The sequence below is a fragment of the Eleginops maclovinus genome, chromosome 13 (genome assembly GCF_036324505.1).
Source record: "Eleginops maclovinus isolate JMC-PN-2008 ecotype Puerto Natales chromosome 13, JC_Emac_rtc_rv5, whole genome shotgun sequence".
Lineage (NCBI taxonomy): Eukaryota > Metazoa > Chordata > Actinopteri > Perciformes > Eleginopidae > Eleginops > Eleginops maclovinus.
In genome coordinates this window covers 13,229,666-13,253,070 of record NC_086361.1, presented here as the reverse complement: position 1 = coordinate 13,253,070, position 23,405 = coordinate 13,229,666, and the positions used below count along the sequence as shown (strand labels likewise).

The following is a 23,405-nucleotide window of genomic DNA, read 5'->3' as shown; positions in this document are numbered from 1 at the left end:
AGTTGATAATCAGAGAACAATGATGAAAGACAGATTTCTAAGTAGCAATACTCATTAATTAATCATAGTAGCAGCTTGTGGTTAAGCAGCATGGCATTTAGTCTACGAGGTTATAAAGGGCAGCTATGATAGGTTAAACATTGCTGGTAATACAAGTTTATCATTTAATGTAGCCTGCAGTTTTTCTTTTGTGAGTATATAGACAAGCCCCAGGTTGTCCCTCCCATGTATTATCCTTGCATTTTTTCCCCCAGTGCTTCAGTTTTTATGTAAGACAATCCTTGCTGATGTTTGAGAAAACCCAGAGGGTCTTTTGACAATACTTACTGCCTTTTTAAAAAGTTTTTTCCAGAATCCCCAATGACTCAAATGTTCCACTTGCTACACGATAAATCAAAAGATATGGCTGGAAGTTACATTTCTCCTTGTTTGATTTAAACCATGTTTCATTCTTCTTTGTTCCTTCATTATTGGTCTATAACGATGCTTTCCTTTCTTTTTATTTACATGCATAACAACTTTTATTTTCCTTGTCTTTATTGTTTCAAGTGACTATGGGTCTATGAGTCTTAAAAACTAAAGAACAAACTTGTGTCTGTGCGATATAGCTGCATGGACACATCTTCAAAATCGTGGCTGCCGCATCAGAGTCAGTTTGGGTTGGTTGGTCAAGCGGAGGTTTGCTGTGGCGGACCTGGAGTTTTAACCCCAAGTGAGTCAGTCTAGAGGTCTACTTCTCTCTGCTGTCAACTGTACCTAACTTTAACAGTCTGTCGTGGTCCAGTGAGCTTTTTCTCTGTTATGTATGTTTATATATGTTCCCCAACTCGTTGTCTTCTCTGACATCTATTGACACCACTGTTGCAGTTGTTAAATTTAAGGTTTACTATGCACTGTAGCTGCGACATCCTCCTCTGCCATTACTTCTAGTCCTTTCAGCGTTATGAAGCTTTACAAATGTACCTCTATGTATTGAGGATTTGTTTTACCGCTCAATCCTCCATTCAGCCTCTGAGACCTGCTTTGTCACACTCCCAGAGTTTTATTTTGACATCCTCTAGGTTTGATAGCGCCATTTGCCTTTTACTCGGGCTTTGATACTCTCCGAGTCTCCCTCCTCTCTGCACTCGCTTAACTTCCCCAGATGAAAGCAGCCATTTATGCTCCCTACAGGGACAGGAAGAGAAATCATTCTCTGTTAGTTAGCACAGTGTGTAAAGCCGTTGTTTCATTTCACACTTTAAGACCTACGCAGGAATGTTTTTGAAGTGTTTGGAAGAAACAAACAAGATACAGTTCATATTTTACAGGGAAGACATAGTTGACAATCATCTCTTTTGAAAATGGTAAGAAAATTCAGAAGTATCTTAGTACAATCAGTGTTAAGAGCTCCAAATTGCTGCTTAAATTCATTTGCACAATTTGCAGCTGTTTAATTTGGCTCTGCTCATTTACAAGCACAGCAATAATGCTTCTAAATACAGTAGTAAAAATGAAGGTAGTTTGATGGAGAGCCATACACAAGCTGCAAACATGTTCCTATGGTAACTAGGCCACACTCCCCCTGGCTAGCTCACACACACGTACACACACACACACACACACACACACACACACACACACACACACACACACACACACACACACACACACACACACACACACACACACACACACACGTACACACACACACACACACACACACACACACACACACACACACACACACACACACACACACACACACACACACACACACACACACCCTCACGCAGGCAGAGGGACGAGCAGGAGAGAGACAGGAACACACGAGATGGAGAGCAAGTTCAGATTTTTTATTCTGGTTAATGTTCTTACGCCTTCCTGCAACTTGAAGGGTATTTACATTTTAAAATGTCTGCCTCTTTGCCTTGAGAAATTGTGGTTACATAGCAGGATGTTGAAAATCGCTTTCTTTCTGTTCCTCCGAAAATATCAAGCCGATCTCAGGTTCTTCCCGTGGCTCCCTCACACCCACACTGCCCCTTGCTTCCTCAACTCCTCCACCCACCGCTACTTCCAAATCCTGCATCTCTACCTCTTTTGTGCATTTTACATTTACCCGATTACGGTGCTGTTTCTAAACATAGCACCAGAGTGGCTCTGAGTCACGAGTGTCACTTGTCCCTTTTCTAGCTCAACTTTTCTCTGCATTAAACCTGGACAGAATTTCTAAAACATCCTTGGGTTGAAAATGCTTTACATTTTAATGCTTTTATTTTTGAAATAATTGTAGGACTCGCATTAATTGATTAAACTATAATGCTATAGTTTAATCAATTAAACTATAGCATTATATTAGTATTTTTAGTAGTATTATTATATTAGTAGCATAAACAATGCAGGTCTATTCACCTTACATTTAGACCTATTGCAAGACAACAGTTTACACCGTCTAGCCTCTGGTTCTGTCTGTGTGCACCTGTCTGTGTGCACATCTGCATGTCTTTCAACGTTTTTGTGAACACCCGCTCGCATTTTAACAGTGTCAAACCTCCCGGGGCGATGCTGCTGGCTTGTCAAAGAGCCATAAGGTTGATGCAGCGATGTTCAGCGTCTGTCAGTCATGCAGGCTGATGGTTTGGACAGCTGGCTGCTGATGAATGGCTCCTGAACACATTATGCACTGCGTCTGATTTTTCAATAGCTGTGAAGAAATTATGATTCATTTCAATCAGCTACAAATTGTACTTAAGTAAATGCACTAAGTAACTTTCCACCACTCCCTTTGACCCAGTGCACTTTGGCAATTAGCATATAGTTTCTTTAACTGGCACTTTTAAAGAGTTCATTCACCCAAATTAAAAAGATTTTTTAAAAAATTCTCAGTTTCTGCTTGTGCTATATCTATACACATTCTTTATGTTTTGAAGTTCGACTTAACACTCTGTTTTTAGCTCGATTATAGCACATGTTTGGATTGAAATGCAACATGCCATGATCCCAAATATGATAAACTTGCATTCATTTGAAAATATTTCCCTTCTTTTAATGGCAGAATTTGCTCTACTTGAAATAATGTGCATGATCACTGCAGCGTTAAATTAACACGTAGTTAAGATACCTTGACATAACGACGAGCTGTTGGAAAAATAACAAATACAGAGTCATAATTACCATATGGTTGTTGACATGAACAGTATTTACTGGTCGGAATATGGCAATTAAGGAGGCATCCATATGACATGAAGCGACATCTGCCCCGGCAGGCCTGTGTGTGAGTCACCAGAGGCTCCAGACCAGACAGACATAATGAGATCCTGTGTGCGTGTGATCTGTAACGGGAAACACTGTCACTCCGAGACAAAGTGGACAGTCTCAATAAAATGAAGATAACTTAATTTTCTGAGAAGGGTCAGCTCCCACCCTCAATGAATCACAAGACTCATAAAGAAGCCTCCCACTGGTGATGTAAAAACAAAACACCTGTCGGACAGCACAACGGCTCATTTAGTAGCATAAACAATGCAGATTCTTTGACATGTTTATTAGTAGCAGCATATAGTTTGAGTTTGGCATCTAGGCTCGGGCCTCATCACTCCACAGATTTACATAACATTGAGTGATGATTAGAATAAGAAGGAATGTAACTGATAGCAGAAACAATGAATTGTTCCTTGAACATGATTGGTCTTGACATAGCTGATGACCAATATATATATGATATAATATATGATATAAGGGCAGTATTGGTTGGGATATCGATCCGGCGATTTGCATTTGTTAAATCTCTCATTGTAGTTTCTGAAATGATTGTTTCTCATCGTTTGAAATGAAAGTTAGTGTTGTTTTCAATGAGTACATGATGAATCAATATCTGCTTTAAGATAGAGAAGAAGAAGAAACACAATTAAACTGTTTGTATTTCAGTTCGGGTTAGTGTCGTGGTCACTTGTCCCTTTGTATCTATTATATGTCTATAGCAAAACAAAATCAATCCTGGGAAAAAAGGTTTTTATTGAATTTATAATAATAAAGTCTCAAAATGTGTATTAATAGAGAGATATATACCAAAGGTTGAGTATGTTTCTCCAACTCCCACTCAGTCTTCCTCTTTCTGGCTTTCTCTCCCTCTGTATCACAGTTAGCTAGAGGCTGTTGCCACCCACACACTTCGTCCTGACAGCAATTTACATTCAGAATAGCCCATGTGAACACATCCATGTGTTATAATATGTCGAGTTTACTTAGATAATCACATGGGCAATCGGTTGCTTTTGTGGCAATGGTGTTAAAAATGTCCAATATGCTAAATATTCCCCCACATGTCTGTCATTGAATGAGAAATGTCAGGATTCAGCCCCTGCAGGAGAAGCTAAATAAAATAAAATCTTCCTCAGCTGAGGCAGATAGGTCTGATCAGTTCACTCACTTCACGGTTACCAGGAACACAGTGCTGTGAAGCTTGATACTTTGTGCCTTTCATCGTCTTTATAGTGCAGTTTTGTGCCAATCTTTTCTACAGTTTTAGTAGAAGCCGTTGGAGTTGTTTCCATGGATACCAAACAATTAGCTTGGATTCAGAATAGATCCTGGAGAGTCGCCTATTTACAGGCTTTGGGAACCAGAAATCATAGGACGACAGAGTGTCTTGTTCCTCTGTTGCAAAGGACGAGGAAAAGAATCCCAAAACAGCTCCTATTGTTAAAAGGGGTATTTCAACTTATTTTTTAACAACAAACAGATCGATCACAGCATTAAGAGACCAACCTATAGATGAATCTGAAATGTTATGTCTCTGAGCCACTGACCGCCAATAATGTTTTCATTGTGGATGTAATGTCACATCATGGAGGCTCTGCTGTCTCATCAAGCCTTAGGAAAAGCGCTGGCCTTTAGAGCCAATTTGACATAGAAGCTACAATTTTACGGTCCATCACTTGGTATCATTGGGCCCATAAACACTTTCTCTATAGACTTACAATGGGAAAGAGTTCTTTAAGCGTCATTTCACTATCGTGTATTACCTTTTGTCCAATACATTTAGGCAATGATGAGAAAAAATTCAAGTTGCCGGACAACTGAACCAACATTAATTCAACACGGCCGGGAAAGGCTCTACTGAACATGCTCTATTAGCCCAATGGATGCAGGCAATTTTAGGAAGATCCGGATATAGATAAATTCACTGGGTAACACCCCAATTTAAATTCACCTCTTCAATCTACTTGAAACAAAACATTTTCTAGGTAATAACCATGTTTTTTTTCTTCCAATATGCAAATAATTCAAAGCAAATACTGAAGCAGGTTTACTAATTGTGCCTGAATGTAGCGGGGAAGCTAACTAGCTAAGTAGGAAGATGACAGCCCCCATTTTTATTCCACCTCTAAACTCTGATTGCACATTTGTTTCCTCTAACAGCCTCCGATGGGTACGGTAGCAAACCTATTTGAATTGCTGAACAAATTGCACATGTGGGTGGCAATTCACAGGTCTGTAACCAGGCTAGCAAATAAGAAAACATTTCAAGAGGGAGGAATTTTAAACAAAATGTCCCATAAAAAAAATAATGTTTTCCTTAAACCCATCTTGCATTTATGTAGTTGCTTATATACCGTGGAGAGATAAGGATTTAGGAGTCTTGAAGATGTCCCTGAATTTACTAAGCCATCACACAGATAGGAAAGTATCAGATCTGATTCCCTAGATTACTGTCTATACTTTTATCGATCCATCATCATGTTCCAGTTTGCACAAGCCCAAACTTAGATGAGGATCATAAAGTTCAGGATGACTCATTGTTAATTCTTCCAACCGTATATATTTTAGGTGAATGTTTTATTCATAAATTCAGCATTCCTGACAGTTTCCACGTCATGTTATCAAGTGACTGCAGATCCATGCAGCCTGGTATCACCACTGGACCATAAGACACTCTTTAATTGAAAGGACTCGTTTTTTGCAATACCTTTCAAGCCGTGTGACCAAGACACTCTAAATCAACGCACTGTACGATGTATACTGGACAAGTGGCACACACCGGTTTTCTTTTTTATATTTTAACTTTTTTTATTTGAATGTGATTTATATATACAGTACTTCTCACAGGTTTTTGACTGGCAGTCGATGAATAGCCTCTGACTGTCACAGTGTTTTTCTTTGTGTTTTTTGGAGGCTGTGGCTGTCTGTGCTTGTTGCTGAGCTTTACTAACACCTCTCATTCTGCGCTGTTGATCTTCTGAAAGCTTATTTGTGATTATTATGTGTTTTTCATGTTTTTTTATATGCTGTGTGTGTGTGTGTGTGTGTGTGTGTGTGTGTGTGTGTGTGTGTGTGTGTGTGTGTGTGTGTGTGTGTGTGTGTGTGTGTGACCAAAGCCGCTGCAAGGAAAAAACTCAAACTATGAATAAGATAATATAGTAACTTTTCAAAATGATAACAAATGTCCCTCTAATGGAATAAACACCCCTTACAAACCTCATACAGGGTGGAGTATATGGTACGTAAACATTACAAAAATAATAATTAACTAACTTTACAAAAAGAATATAACAATTCAAGTTATTATTTCAAGAATCAACATTATAATGACATCAAGCTGTTAAGATGCAATATTGTACTAATGTGTTTCATTCCTTTGCGACTCATATAAAATGACACTTTGTGTAATTTTATTGTCATCATGACAGTTGTTTAATATTGTTCCTGGCCTGTTGTTTTAAATCTCACAAAGAGTGTCAGAGCACTTTGTAAATCAACACACCTTATTCGGTTTCATTTAAAGTTGAAGACAACAAATGTATCTTTGTTTAACTTGCTTATATTATTCATTTTGCAACAAATCTGGATACAATACTTACTTCAAGTCTGAAGCTGTTAGGAAATTTTGCTGAGGTTGAACACCTGCACTATTTGTCTACCATGTCTTTTTTATGCATTTATTGATCCCATTTTTCTTTCTTTTCTCATAGACCAATCTCGCAGGGCAAGTTTTGCCTCTGTAAGACAGTCGAGCATGGAGACGCCTCCCAATGCCACCCCGCAGCCCTTCAGACAGCCGGTGAGTATTTGAAAGTTGGTCACACTCTACTGATGCATACGTGTACTTTCTGCTCACGTAGAAAACATGTGAACATTGGCTTTTTGGCCCAGCCTGATATAAATACAGGAGCACAAAGCCAATGTGATGCTAGAGGGAGAGTTAACACTTTAATACGTGATTTTCATACGTTACGTTATAACTTAAATTGTGGATGTTTTTTGCAGTTTATTCTATCAGTTGTATATGTATTTTTTTTTACTATTTACTTATTATTTTTATGTTTTTCCCGTGTTGAAACTTCAGAGTTTTCTTAATCGGAGGCTGAAGGGCTCCATCAAGAGGGCCAAAAGTCAACCCAAACTGGACCGGACCAGCAGCTTCAGACAAATGATTTTACCCCGGTTTCGAAGTGCGGACCAAGAGAGGTAGGTAGCCTTTACTGTACAAAATGTCATATCTTCAAAAGTAAAACCAACCATTTTCTAATCGGTATAGCATGGGGTTGGGTGTTTGTATCATCAATAAATGTAATAAACCATTTAACAGCATACATTTTACTTACATTGGAGGAAAAGTACAGGTGTATACTATCTTTAATGATGTAGAATTCCCTGTTTATATGGCTAAAAGGGCTACTTAAATGAAACCGGGTTATTGTTAAGGTTAAGTTACATAAACTTTTCAAAATTTCAAAATGTCTCCTGTAAAAAAAAGTCTAATGCTAATGATCCCCAAACTTTTCATCTACGTCATATGAAATTGTCCCACATTTTTAAGTCCTTTAGGGGTTTGAATGGTTAAAAAAATGGTATCTTCAGCAAGCCATTTAGCAAATAATGTATAAAAATATAGAAGTGTCAACCATGTTTTAAAATATGAGACAGAGATTCATTTGTAGTTTGTGTGGTTGCTCCTCTTATCAATGCACAAAAGAGAAAACTACATCATTAAAACCTTATATGCAGTGGTTGTTGTTAGAATAACGTCATGCCTACATTGCTCATATAAATAGTATTTCTGTTTTATCTTCAGGATTCATAGCTTGCAGAGACTGTCATGACAGCTCTTTTTTTTCTTGTTTTTGTTTTCTGACATGAGGTCACATCCCAGGAGGTTCAGGCTTATGACCACAATCTTATGCAGTTCTCACACAACCCTGTCACGACGCACATATGGGAAATGTAAAGACGTAGAGAGGCAGAGGCAGAAAGTCAAAATGTAACGCTGACAGCACAATTTCCTCCAGCAGCTCTGGATGCAAAGTAGACATTTTCCGGAATGATGTGGATGTCCAGGGCTCAGAGAAGAGAAATGTGTCATGTAGCACAGGATATAAAAATATATTTTTAGAAAAATGAAGCACCAACGCAGAAGCCCAGTTCTCATTTTTGAATGTATTACATTATTAGAAATGTGTTCAGGGGAGGCAGCTGTGGGGGGTGTATTGGTAGCGTTATGGTGTTGGGGTTAAAGGGACTTTGTGCCTCCGTCAGAGTGTTTCACCCTCTAACCACACCCGTCAACGTGCTCCCACCGCTGCCTCAGACAGCTGCCTTCACAGCCTGCTTTGAGTTCTGCCCACACACGTTTAATTTCAAGGTTTCAAGGTTTCAAGGTTTCAATTTAATTCGCTCAGTACTGCTGCTAAGTTGACTTTGCTATAAACCCTCGGAGTCCAACTTCACACTAGCTTTCCAACCCAGCTGCTCTACCTCTGCTGCCAAATCGGCTCAGCGCTGGTCCTCAAACCAGACTATTTAACGCACCTCTGACCAACATCAAATCTGGCCTTGAATTAGTGCACCTCATTTCCTGGCATAATTAGCAGGTGTTTCTTCAAAGCCGCTGGTTTCTCTTTCTCTCTTATGTTCAAAGCCTGTGTTAATTACGAAGCATGCTAGCCCCAGCTTCTCAGTGCAAATATACTACACGTTTTCTGTTCACTCTTTTTAAATATTTAGAGAATATTGAAGGATATGTAAACATTTGGTGAAATAGACCTTTTCACAGAGTTAGATGAGAAGATGGTCATAATTACCTTTGATTTTTGGGGGAAGAAATAGAACTTTTGTGTCCCCATCTTTTTGCCACCTAATCACCTGCTGGGTGATCTGACAACTCTCAAAGAAATCATCTTTTCCTCCCTACCTTTTTTCAATTGGCCCTCTGTCCTTTTTCAGCCAAAGAGACAGATTTGGCTCATTTTTTCGTTTCCTTTTCCACCACTCCTAATTTTCCTGATAGAGCTGCCCCTTTTAAAGAAGGTTAACCAATGATCATCTACACTAAATTATTTCTGCAGATTGGCCCCACTGAACAGCTTACCTTTATCCCCATTTACATAGTGGGCAATACCAACATCACATCAACTGTTTTTTAATTCATGTGCAGTTCCAGGAGATGCCAGAAATGCCAGACAATACCCCTAACTGTAACACTGTACACTGATTTCCCAATGTGCAGCATGACTCACATGAGGCGAGTCAACAGACCAAACTGCAAACACAGGAACTGAAAATCTGGAAGTCTTAGCTTTCCTATGAAACTCATTATGAAAGGATCAGATCTCATAGACCATACTGAAGTGGCAGGAGTAAGGATTTCTGAGTGCTTTATTTTTTGTTATATGAAAACCTTCCTATATTGTTATCCAAACACCAAAAGGTTATTTTATAATAAAGAACCATATCTGAATCCTTCTCTCACCAGGACACGATTGATGCAGAGCTTCAAAGAATCCCACTCCCATGAATCCCTACTTTCTCCTAGCAGTGCTGCGGAGGCTTTGGACTTAGTTTTGGACGAAGATGCCATAATCAAACCTGTCCACTCAAGCATTTTAGGACAAGAGTACTGCTTTGAGGTGTGTTGTGTAACAATTTCTACTCTCCCTGGCTTTACCTGCCTGTAATGGACCCATCTTTTCTAGACTGATTGTAGATTTCTACAGCCAACCAACCACTATAAAGCCAGTTTTTGGCTCTCTCTGAATTGAATATATGGTTTTAAAGAATTAGTTCTAAAAGTTTTGTTAGATTAGTTTTAATAATTTGAATTTAAAAATAAATTATTTGGTTTGAGATTTTAAAGGTGAGAATTTGCAGTTCCTCCCTATTTGAATGCCTGAAAATCGACTATCTTTCTGTTATGGATAACACAAGCAATTTGAAGAGGTCATTAGTCAATACATTTCAGATTAAATTAAAAAAACGATCAACAAATGAATAGTGGAAATAGTTGTTAGCTGCAGTCATTAATACAATAATAATAATAATAATAATAATAATAATAATAATAATAATAATAATAATAATAATATAATGTAAGCACTAAATCTTTCTTTTGTCTGCAGGTGACCACCAATTCAGGGACAAAATGTTTTGCCTGTCGTTCAGCTTCAGAGAGAGACAAGTGGATTGAAAATCTGCAGCGAGCTGTCAAACCGAACAAGGTAGATTCTGTATTTCAACACAAAATCCAGATTGTAACATTGTGAACAGATGTAAATAAGGGCTGCTATAATGCAGTAACAGGACTCCTCGTTTCAATTCCAGGACAACAGCAGACGGGTGGATAATGTGCTCAAGTTGTGGATCATTGAAGCTCGAGACCTCCCGGCTAAGAAGCGCTACTATTGCGAGCTGTGTCTGGATGACATGCTGTACGCACGCACCACCAGCAAACCCCGGACCGACACCGTCTTCTGGGGCGAGCATTTTGAGTTCAACAATTTGCCTACCATTCGTAGCCTTCGTTTTCACCTCTACAAGGAAACTGACAAAAAAAGACGCAAGGTAAAGTCTTCTGTAATTTGTGTTGTTGTTATAGTCAGAGTTTCCAACTGTGACCAAAACCTTAGTCAACACTTCTTTTTTATTGTGTCCAAAAACATCCAAAATAATTTGTGGTTTACTTGGCTAATCTAGGAGAAAAGCACATATCTCGGCCTTGTCAGCATCCCCATCTCCAGCATCACGGGCAGGCAGTTTGTGGAGCAGTGGTACCCGGTCATACAGTCCAGTGTCTTGGCCAAAAGCGGTGGAGTTGGAAGTACCAAAGTGATCAACGCCTCAATACGTGTCAAGTCTCGCTACCAGACAATGAACATCCTCCCGATGGAGCTGTACAAGGAGTTTGCCGAGTACATCACCAACAACTACCGAACACTGTGTGCCGTCCTGGAGCCACTGCTGAGCGTGAAGAGCAAAGAGGAGGTGGCGTTCTCTCTGGTGCACATCCTGCAAAGCACAGGAAAGACAAAGGTAGGCGATTATTACTTGATTGCTGATTTTTATGACTTGTTGTGATCTTTAGGTTCCTTGCACTGGATGGAGCTTTAACTAAATGAAAATGATATCTCTTCTCAGGAGTTCCTGTCTGACATGGCCATGTGTGAGGTGGATCGATTCATGGACAGAGAGCACTTGATTTTTCGAGAGAACACGCTAGCTACGAAGGCTGTGGAAGAGTACCTCAAACTGATAGGTCACAGATACCTCAAAGATGCTATAGGTGAGGCAGCTGTTGAATAAGAAAGTGCATACCAGTCTGAATGAAATCTAAAGTGTGACTAACTAAATACGACACCTCCTTCCATATAGCACAATATGTGATTTTGTTAAATGTTGAGATTGTTTTCTACATTGGTGATTCTTTTGTGACCTTTTTGAAATTACTTTTATTTATTGTGAATGTCTTCTTTTATTCTGTCACAAAAATAATCAAATACATGTTATTGATGCACACAATCCAGTAGACTGTGTCTGATTCAAAGAAAGACATAACATATATTTGAGGTTTATATTTTATGTTTAAGTTGAAGATTAAAAACAGCAATTGGTTTACAAATTGGGACTTTTGTACAGTTTTATCCTTAACTTTTTGTATGTATTTTTGTAAACATTAAAGATGTGTGATCTACAATCTACAGGTGACTTTATCCGAGCCTTATACGAGTCTGAGGAGAACTGTGAGGTGGATCCCATGCGCGTCCCGCCATCTGTCCTCGCTGACCATCAAGCCAACCTTCGAATGTGCTCTGAGCTGTTACTCTGCAAGATCGTCAACTCCCTCTGGTAATAAGTGTTTCTCTGTTTTTAGGTGCCTTCTTGTAGGGTTCTAAAACCTGAAAACGCATATCTCTGTGTGGCGTCCATTTTAGTCCACATCAAAAGAAAATCTACAGTATTGCATGGCCCAGGTCCCAGTTTTCCTGAAGGCAGCACGATTGAAAAAAGGCCCCAACTTACTTTTTATTTAGTATTTTACGAACAACAAAATACAACTAATTTTTCCAAAAATATTTTTCCCTTTTTTGGTTATTTACAACAAAACTGAGAAATAAAACCAAAACCCCCCAACCAACACAATATCTCAGAAAATACACAAAGGAAACGCGAAATAAAGGATTCCTAGTGACAAATAAAAACAAAAATCTTTTATGTACAGTTTATTAAAATGTTTGCCCTTTATTTGTCTCTATAGTAACAACAGCTTTCCCAATGAAACCTCTGATGTTTAAACAGAAATAACTATATTTTACTTTGGTTTCATACTATTTGTTGATATTATATTATCAGTTATTATTGAGACAGTTAATAAAGAAATCATAAATATATCCCAGCTGGGTACGGTCGAGTAATTTCCTGTATAGTGTAGCCTCCTGACCTTGCTGAATTCCCGACAGCTTTGAATACATTACAGGGCTTGCTCTTGCCCTTCTCCTTGACAATGGGCTAATAAAACCATCTTCTTGTTTCAGCATATTTCCCAGAGAGCTGAAGGAAGTTTTTGCTTCTTGGAGAGCCCGATGTGCTGAGCGTGGTAGAGAGGATCTGGCAGACAGCCTCATCAGCTCCTCCCTGTTTCTTCGCTTCATGTGCCCAGCCATCATGTCCCCCTCCCTGTTCAACCTAATGCAGGAGTATCCCGCTGAGCGCACGTCCCGCACACTCACACTCATAGCCAAGGTGATGCAGAACCTGGCCAGCTTCAGCAAGTGAGTCCCCGTCACCGCCTGTCCTTTAACACCAACATACATTTGATTCAGTTTTCAACATCTATAAGGTGACGCTTGTGCGAGGTGGGATTCCTGTCACAGAGTAACATCCCGGAAATAGAGGCTTGCGGTTTTGACTGCGAGGGTATAAACTGTTACTCACACACAGTGGGCTCCAAGGCTTTTAGCGGTGTCACATTTGTCTCTACAGTCATCCTGTGCTTCGTACTGACATTTCTTTGAATACTAAAACAATTCTACTGACTCAAATTTGCACCTACTCTATAATTATGACTTCAAAATTTAGGTGGAGATTTTATATAACCAAAATGTTTTGAACTTTGCATACAAATCATGATAATCCAATGATGTAAAATACAACAGATTAAAAAAGCATCAGATGTAAATAATTTTCCATGCAAAATGGCTAAAGTAAACCTTTAAAATATGAAGAATTTCTGCTTTTCTGTCTTTGAAATCATACTACACTGAATATCTTTGGGTTTATGATGACACAAGGCATTTAAATACATCACAAAACGATGAATGTAGAAAATTATGGTCCAGAAATTTAAATAACCGATGGTTGCAGCCATGCATACAGCACACAATATGATATTTTATACATCCTTTCACTTGTATGGCTAAACCTTGAATATGTTTCCATCTTATTCTGCACCTTCATGTGTCCTGTCCTTCTTCTCTCTGCAGATTTGGACCCAAGGAGGAATACATGTATTTCATGAATGAGTTCCTGGAGATGGAGTGGGACTCCATGCAGCAATTTCTCTACGAGATTTCAAACATGGAGGCTGGAGGAAACGCTGGAGGGTTTGAGGGCTACATTGACCTCGGCAGAGAATTGTCCATGCTCCACAGCTTACTTTGGGAAGTCATGGGCCAGCTTAGCAAGGTAGGTGCAATAACACACTGGAACATTAAAATTAAACATTTAATATGATTTCTTTCTTTGACTAAAGATTGTAGAGAGAGGAGAGCTGGAAAATGAGTTTCTGCAGTTCTCTATCTATCATGCACAGGATGAATATTATTTGAACTCCATTAAAACTGAGGTGGAATTAATACTTTAATATTTAACTCTATTGCTTGCACTGTTAATTTATCAGAACTGTACTGTAGTATCATTAAATAAAAGTTTAAATAGGTTATGCCCGGCACTAAATTGTCTTAACATTTTTTGATTTTTTTAAATTGCTGCACTCTGTGTTCCATAAAAGACATATTCTGTGTTATATAAATGACATTGAATTGTATCAATGACTCATGAATCACATGATTCAAGTTTAGATGTAATTAAATTACTGTCAAAGAGCAGATTCATGTTTATATGATAACATGTAAAAATGTCTTAAGTGGAGAAATGTCACGAACAAGCATTTGACCTTGGAATATTTTCTACAGGGCTGCAGAAAAGTCAGATAATAGTTCTCCTGATACAATTTAGACACCCAAAATAGGGATATCTGCTTACGTAAAAAGCTCTCCATATCCTAAATGTAATATTTAAAAGCATGTGTTAGCAGGACAATAAATTAAACCATGTTTACCTTTTCCTCCTCACAGTTGAACAGCTAACACAATAAAATGTTTCTGGGTTCAGGAAAGGTTGGGTCCTTTTATACGACATATAAGCATCTGGATTTCCTTGATTTCTAAAACCTTTTCCTGCTGTAGGATGCTATTCTCAAACTCGGACCCCTACCCCGGCTGCTGAATGACATCAGCGTCGCCCTGAGGAACCCGCAGCTCCACATGCCTACAAATCACCAGCCGGACCGACCGAAGGACAGACTCTTCTCCCGGCCGTCTTTCAATCGTCTCATGTCCTCTGACTTCCAAAGCCTTATGATGCGTGACTTAAACAGGTATCCTCCCATGGTTTCCTTTGTGATGTATTTCTATCAACATTACTTCTGCTTATGAAATGGGATTTGCATGTCCTCAAAGAGTACAGAGCCAAGACTCTTTTAAATGTGAGCAGAGGATTGATCCCTGCTGTGACTTTCTCAAGATAATGTGCATGGACATTAGAAAGGAATAACAATTTCTCATTTGGTGCATAATTAACAGTAGCACACAAAAAAGGCCAAGAACATACAGTAAATTACACTTTAGTTGCTCAAAACATTCATATTTTTAGACTAATGCAAAAGCACCTCTTAAGGCTTTCTAAGTCATTAATCAATCAGTAATTGCCAGCACCATCTGTTCCCAGACTCTCTTACCCAAACCTCTTTCCTCTGTGTTTTAAATTCATGTCTGCACTGTGCAATTGTCATGAGACAGTTGCTCTAATTACAGCAAGACTGTTTGAATAAGAACTCTTTAAGTAAGAGAAAAAGACAGATTAATCTAGAGCACTTTTGGATTATATTATATCAAGCACTCGTCTGTTGGAACACAATCTGCAGCAGTAAACATGGAAATGAATGAGAGACTTAAATCAGCTGAATTCACACGTTAAAGGACGTAGGTTTCCACACATTTCAGAACATTATGCAACAATTTCATGCTACATCTTGCAAGGTTGTTGCACACATTTAAATCCAGTAAAATAGACCTGGTCATAAACTCAAATTGACAGAACTCTTTTGTGTCTCTCTGAGGTGAGAACAGCAAGTTTCTTTTTCATGTGAAAAGCTGCTTTATTCTTTAGAATAACATTCTCAGAAATCATCTTTGATTTAAGCTCTCACAATCTGCAACGTCTTGCAAGCAATGATGAAGCGCTGCAATGAGATATTGCCTCATATACTGCCCGGCCAAAAAAAAGGTCACAAGTCTGTGGGGGGCAGTGCTATGATCTGGGGTTGCTGCAGTTGGTCTGGTCTAGGATCAGCAACGTTATGTGCCCAAAGAATGCGGTCAGCTGACTACCTGAATATACTGAATGACCAGGTTATTCCATCAATGGATTTTCTCTTCCCTGATGGAACGGGCATGTTCCAAGATGACAATGCCAGGATCCATCGGGCTCAAATTGTGAAAGAGTGGTTCAGGGAGCATGAGACATCATTTTCACACATGGATTGGCCACCACAGAGTCCAGACCTGAACCCGATTGAGAATCTTTGGGATGTGCTGGAGAAGTCTTTGCGCAGTGGTACGATTCTCCCGTCATCAATACAAGATCTTAAGACAGAAATAAATGTTGTGACATTGCAGAAGCTTGTGGAACCGATGCTGCAGCAAATGTGTGCCATAATCAAAGCTGAAGGTGGTCCAACGAATATTAGAGTGTGTGACCTTTTGGCCAGGCAGTGTATTAAGTGGTCACACGCAAAAAAGTGGTTGAGAACATCTATCCTCCTGCTAACAGTCGTAAGTACATAGGTTAACGTTAAATGGTGTAATTCTAAACCCATCAGTTTGTAATGTCTTTCTGTGTATCTACAGTTCAATAGACATTTCTCGCCTGCCCTCCCCTACGACTGGAGTCTCAGCTGTAGAGTCCCTCTCGTCTAATCTGAACATGAGACGCCATGCCGAACGAGACCTCCGCTCGTCGAGGGAAGTGTTCTATGTGACCCGCCCACCACTGGCTAGATCCAGCCCCGCCTACTGCACCAGCAGCTCGGATATCACTGAACCGGACCCAAAGGTGTGTAGTATAGCATACAGTAGTTCTGTTAGATGATTTATTATCAACTCGAGGTAATCACTTAGGTTGTTGGCTCTCTTTGTTCCTGTTTGACTTGGAAGGCTGAGGGAGCTTTGATCCACCTAGAGATCATAATAACAGGTTTTTGGTGATGTGTTATTTAATCATCATTGTCAAGTCTTGCTTTCGATTTGATCAATTTATGCTTTTTTCAATGCAACTAATTTTCCTAAATAATGACATTAGGTGGTTGTTGCCTCACAAAGGAACTGGTCATTAATAAACAATGTTTAAAGTTCACGTGAAGTCACATAGCATTTTTCAACAACACAGGATAAAAAAGTAAAAAAATGAGTCAATGCTTTAAGGTTGAATTGAAAACAACAGAGAACATAATGTAAACATTCAAACAACAAGTAAAGTATCTATAATTGCATATACTGTAATTGTGGCTCTCCAAAGGAATCAATATAACTATGTATTTAAAACTAAAAATACCAAAATTGATTGCACATAACTGTACTGTGTTTTTATGTAAAACAAAATCAGTCCAAAATCCAGCTACGATGCATATTTATTGTTTCTCTCAGATCCATAGTGTAAATAAAAGTGTGTCCATGATGGACCTCCAGGACTCCCGTATGAACAGCATTTCCAACCTCAACTCTGTGGGAGACATGCTCACCTCCTCTCAAGCCTCCATCGCCGGCCTGGGCCACAGCTTCGGGAACCTCTGTGGTCCAATCCGGATGGGTGGGCATCTGCCGGCGGGCTCCGCGGGCTCTGCACTGAGGCTAAGCCAGATGGGCCACATAGGCGGGCCCACCGAATCAATCTCCCAACAGCAGCAGCAGGCAGCAGCGGCCATGCACTTCCCCCTGTCTTTCCAGAATCCGCTATTCCATCTGGCCGCCCAGAACTCCCCGGCTCAGGCTCAGCCTCACCCCCCTCCCCTCCTCCTCGCCCCAGAACCCGAGAACGGTCACCACGACTATGCACCGGCTTTTGGCAACAGTGCTTTCTCCCGCAGCGAGGACTTGTCCGCCCTGCGGTCACAGAGCAGTCTGGTGCAGCCCAGCATAGTCCACTCACACAGCTACAGCGATGATTTCACCCGGCAGAATCAGAGCAACGACTACGCCTGGCACCAGCTGTCACTGCAGGTGCAGGTAGGAAACTCTCACTTATCTTCACACTCTAAATATCGCAGAAAGACAGTCTGGAATGATATGCAACAGTCAGTCATCTAAAATGTATAATCAATATAGAAAGTAATAAGATTGATAATGATATGATATTTACTGCTATCAAAAAGTCTGCTACTATTCAAAAGATCAATGAACCAAGGATTGAGGTAAGACTTCCCATAAGGCACAATCAGTAACATTTACAAATGTACAAAAGAAACTAAAATATGATTTGACAAATACTTCTTCCTGACATTTAAATGAAAAATAACCTCTTTCTTTTAGTAAAGAACTAGCTAAGATAAAGATGTGAAAGATCTGTATAAATATTTCCACTTAGATATGGATTATTATTTCATTTGATATCATATCTAGTTTTACCCTTTTATCAGCTCTGGTGATTGCCATAAAGAAACCCTGACTGATAATATTTATAGATACAACACAACTCTCCTGTAGGAATTTATCATTTAGGGTTTTGTTGAAAGCTGTGTGCAGTGCAGTGTTATGTTACACCTTCCATAACTCCACAACATTTGAAAGGCAAACAGAGGAATGAAAGAGTCATCATAGACTGTAAACCAAACTCAGAAAGTCTTTATGCCAATTAAAGTAGTTAAAGAGTAAAATACCACTTCATCAGGAGAAACTCTGATGACGCTGGGCTGAAGCTGAATATGTCCAAGATGGTTTTGTGTTTTAAACAAAACGCCACTAGGGGGAGAACTTTCTGGCCTTTCTTTGTCCATGAACTCACCCTGATGATCCATTTTTTTGTTCAATTGATTCTGTTGCATGGATATCTAATTGCCTCTCTATCCAATTGTGTAGTTTAAAAACAAATTCAGATCTCATTGTTAGTGTTCAAACTGGACTGCCTGTGTTTTGTTTTGTTTGCTGGATACTGTCTGGTACCGTGTTCCTGGTTGATTGGCTTTCAGATATCTTACAGTATACACTCTGTGAATAGTACTGCATTGTGTAATAAATGCTGTTGCATACACAAAACCGGTAACCATTTAAAACTCTTGAAAAGCTACTTTTTGTTGTTGTTAGCTTTTGGTGTAGAAATAAGGTTAAACCCAATTATACCTGAATTCTCTTTATTTTATATTAAAATTCCTTTATTTTAAAACGTTATGTTTTTTTTCTATTGAGCAACAAACTCTCTGCATGATAGTTTAACACTTGATGTGTGTAAAGTAAAACCCAAAACTTTTAGGAGTTCCTTTAGTCCTATACATTAGTAGATCTTCGGGCTTATGTCACTTATTTTATCTACTATTTTCTTCATTAAAGAATTACTTTATTTCAATTCAGATGCAGTATTATCAACATCAAAGCTGAATTTAAGACGAAGACAGTCGCAGCCAAGATTTCATTTTAAATTTTTTCTTAAAAAATACCTGGATTGTTTTGATCTATTTCAAGCCAAATTACCATTTATTCTTAGTGTGATTTTAACACTGTGGTGAGCTACAGAAATGTCTTCATGGATCCAGTTTCACACTTGCAGTTAGATCCTGCTCGTCATTTAATTCACACTTAAGATGAAACGATGAGCTGACCAACAGTAACTTGACAATCAAATAATCAGTAATCTTTCATGCAATATGGTTTCCAGCCTCTCAAATATGTAGATTTTCTCACTTTCACATGTTTTATTATTTTAAACCCAAAATCTTATCATATTGGACTGAAGAAAGACTTGGAATACGTTTGTAGTCTTTTCTGACATAAACAGACAGCAGATAAATCAATAATACACATTATTGTTGTTGCACCCCTGAGTATCAGGTTACAGAACTAAGTAAGGACCAAAACAAAACAGCAAATTCCCTCACTAGAGCTATATGCAAATCTAACAGGGATTTATCCATTGATTTTGATAAATGCTTGTAATTCTGCAGACTACAAACTTAAGCAGGATTTCTCACTGGTCTGAACAGTGCAGGGTGCTAAACACCAAATATGCTGTGTGTCCTTGTTTCAACAGGCTGGAAAACTAGCTGTCTGTCAACATGGCAGTAAGGAGCATCGTAACTATTGAAATCATTATATCATACATACTTTTACCCTCTCTGCACTGAAGATACGATTCTTGAGAGTATAGCCTTGCAAGTAAAAATGGACTAACTTTTTTGAGTTATTTAATACATATATGCATTTACAATCTATACAATTAGTGTCAACGTTTCTTTTAAAAACATTAGTGCCCCCATTTTGAACATTAATTAAACTGTCACTTGCTTGATAAAGTTTAGTTAGGATAATTGTGTTTTTTGGAACAGCTTTAAGTTAATCGAAGGCAACTTTTTTAACCGTTGATGATGAACTCAGTGACTGCTGATCTATATCACACACTGGTGTATGAAAGCATCTCTGTGTAAAATCATAGTTTAATCATACAATCATGTAGTCTTGAGCTATTTCTGTCCTGCTGCGTGGGCCTTAATGGAACAAACATCACAAGCCTCCTTTTTATTAATACAGATGGCATGTCAGAACAGGACATTATCTATCCGTCTATCCATCACTACATGGCTCTATCTATACTGCCAGACAGCAAGCTACATTTATATTCATGCATTCTGCTGATTGTTCATTAATCACTAAATCATTTAGAGAAGACACATTTCTGCTAGTCCAGACCTCTTAGGTCCACTGGGACAGGCCTGTTTGTGTCCCCAGAATCAAAACAAAAAAACATCAGCTTTCAGTTTTTGTGCAACACATACTGTATCTGGAACAAACCCAGAAAACCTGATCTCTGCTCCATGGTGTTTAATGAAGGCTGTTTCTATTTGCATTTTATATCTTGCACTGCAATGTAACTACACCGCCATTTAAAAAAGTGCATAATATTTAACTGTTTTACAATCATTCATTTTGTTTCCTTTTTTACGTGTTGATGCAGTTTAATATCTTCAAAAAGCACTTTGAAAGGTCTACCTGTTCTTTTTTTTCTACCCATACAAGTCGTTGAGTGTAAAATATTTGTTGTTATTTGATTACTTCATTTGTAGAATAAATAGCCAGTTAAAGGTCTGCAGTGAATGTGCTAGTTGTCCCTGATACAAATCAAAAGGACAGCAATGAGTTCTGCTCTTTGGCTTTGTGTGTCTTTGGATTTAAATACCTGGGCACTTTAAAGTTGGATGTTTTCATGCTCTACAAAAAATGACCTTCAGTAAACAGTTGATCTATTTTCATCACTCTAGTCTCATTCCTCATTCTCTGCTCTCAGGAGTCTCTCCAGCAGCAGCACCTGATGGGATCTATTGTATCTCAGACACCCACAGGGACGGGTACCCCCGCCTCCCTGGCCACACCACCCACCACAGTTCACCCTGTCCGCCAGTCATCCATGGCTCCGCCACAACACCTCAAGTCCCAGCGGTCAATTAACACTCCAGTCACGGCCACACCCCCAAAAGTTCGCCCGCAAAGCAGGAACCTCCTTCTCGACTCTTCAGAAAGCAACTTCACCGGCAGTGGGCCAAAATTGCGCCATCCGCGGCAGCAACATCAGCAGCAGCAACATCAGCAGCAAAATGAGCATCAACAGCAGCTACATCAACAGCAGCAACAACAACTTCAACAGCAGCAACAACAACAGCAGCAACTTCAACAGCAACAACTACAACAGCAACAACTACAACAGCAACAACTGCAACAGCAACAACTACAGCAGCAACAACTACATCAGCAGCAGCAACAGCAGCAGCAGCAGCAGCAGCAACAGGAATCACTGACTGACAGTCCTGCTCCCGGACTGCCCTACCAGAATAGCTCTGCCAAAGAGAACCAGGGCCAGCAGGCAGCTGCAGAGGAATCAACAGACACTCCCACAAAAACCACCAAGAAGTCGCAACAGACACAACTGCAGCCGCCACAGCCGCATCTGCTCAAACCAGGCAATAAACAGGTCAATCTCACCATTACATTTACATGTTTTTGATGTATTTCTAAAATGAAGATCTGAAATTAAAGCCTAATTTACCTGTGATGTTTATGATCTCAGGGTTCTCAGTCTACTTTGACCACAACGGGCCTCAATGAACGGACAGTGGCCTGGGTGTCCAACATGCCACATCTCTCGGCTGACATTGAGAGCTTGCGGCCGGACCGTGAGGGTCAGCTGAAAGAGTACTCCAAGAGCATGGACGAGTCCCGACTAGAGAGGGTCAGTACATTTAATTTATTTATTACCAGCTGTTTTCTCTCTATTTATAGGTGACACAGTCAATCTGTTCTGCCCTGTAATAGTAAATATCAGAGCTATAACAAAATCATACATGAATTACATAATTGTGGCTGTTTTCTGGAATAAACAACTCCCACACACTTGCCTATTTTAGAAACACATGTATCTGCAGTACGTACTGCACAGCATTGAAATGTGTGAATGCACACATTAAATATGACTGTAGTCCCAATGCAGCTTTGTCTCGTCTTGTGCAGCTTATAAAGAAAGCTGCACAAAACAACGGTGTCTTTAGTAAAAAAATCACTCATCATATATCTCTGAAAACAGATGGTGACACGGGTGAATTGTTTTTAACATTTCAGGTAAAAGAGTATGAAGAAGAGATTCATTCCTTAAAGGAGCGTCTCAAGATGTCTCATCGCAAACTTGAAGAATATGAGCAGAGACTTGTGTCGCAGGAACAGCAGACAAGCAAGATTCTAATGCAGTACCAGAACCGCCTGGACGACAGTGAGCGGCGTCTAAAACAGCAGCAAGTGGAGAAGGACTCTCAAATCAAAGGCATCATCAACAGGTGACAAGGGTTCAGGTTGAACTACAGCTGGCAGAAATACGAGCTGTGATACAGCTAGACTTTCTCTATTGCAACACATTGGTCACACACACATTTGTACTTAATAAGGAAATATAATCAAAAAACAAGCTTTTCAGTAAAGTCACTTAAAGTGTAGCACTTTATTTATTGCAGCTGTATAAGCGCGTTTTGAAGTGGGGAAGGGCTTCATTATTTAGGTAATTTGTAGAAATGCCTCTATTTAAAGGAATGTTCTGGTCTGCTGAATACGTACTTTGACAAATCCATCAATGTTCAGTGAAGACAGAAACGGCCATATGTCCTGAAATTTAAGTTATTTATGAAATACGATCGTAGTAAATGTTTTTTCAGTTAATTGCAACTGATAGTTATTAATCAATTTGTACAGAAAGTACAATTTTCAACTCATTTGATTTGCTTTCTTGCTGGGAAGATACTGCTCTCATGTCTGTGCGTGAGTCATGAGGCTATTAGCATAGCTTAGGATAAAGACTGGGAACAGAGGTGAAAAGCTCCAACCTTTAATTCCAGACCAACTTCTTTCCAATCAAAGAAGCTAGCAGCAGTAGATCCAAACGTTTCTATATTTAATGAGAAAGTTAGCAACAAAAAGTGTTATTATGTATGAATTATTTCCATTCACATGACAATTGTATGGTGGTGAATTTTAATATAACTCACCCGTTTTGATTAGCTAGCCGTCTGCTCTGCTGCTTCACAATCGCCCGCTTCACCTTCACCAGTGATGCTCATTTTGGGATCAGGATTT

General features: G+C 39.3%; 1 protein-coding gene across 1 annotated transcript in view; it reads left to right on the top strand.

Annotated features, from left to right (window-relative positions):
- The first annotated feature begins 612 nt into the window (after window positions 1-612).
- LOC134875527 (ras/Rap GTPase-activating protein SynGAP-like) overlaps window positions 613-23,405 on the top strand; it is a 30,273-nt gene continuing 7,480 nt past the window's right edge. Inside the window, exons 1-17 of the mRNA XM_063900144.1 lie at window positions 613-712; window positions 6,954-7,042; window positions 7,328-7,449; window positions 9,734-9,887; window positions 10,377-10,475; window positions 10,558-10,818; window positions 10,951-11,286; window positions 11,392-11,536; window positions 11,955-12,099; window positions 12,786-13,022; window positions 13,734-13,935; window positions 14,718-14,908; window positions 16,440-16,644; window positions 17,235-17,813; window positions 21,079-21,759; window positions 21,856-22,017; window positions 22,404-22,615. Of these exons, the coding sequence (XP_063756214.1) occupies window positions 613-712; window positions 6,954-7,042; window positions 7,328-7,449; window positions 9,734-9,887; window positions 10,377-10,475; window positions 10,558-10,818; window positions 10,951-11,286; window positions 11,392-11,536; window positions 11,955-12,099; window positions 12,786-13,022; window positions 13,734-13,935; window positions 14,718-14,908; window positions 16,440-16,644; window positions 17,235-17,813; window positions 21,079-21,759; window positions 21,856-22,017; window positions 22,404-22,615 (3,920 nt within the window). The remainder of the gene's footprint in view (window positions 713-6,953; window positions 7,043-7,327; window positions 7,450-9,733; window positions 9,888-10,376; window positions 10,476-10,557; window positions 10,819-10,950; window positions 11,287-11,391; window positions 11,537-11,954; window positions 12,100-12,785; window positions 13,023-13,733; window positions 13,936-14,717; window positions 14,909-16,439; window positions 16,645-17,234; window positions 17,814-21,078; window positions 21,760-21,855; window positions 22,018-22,403; window positions 22,616-23,405) is intronic.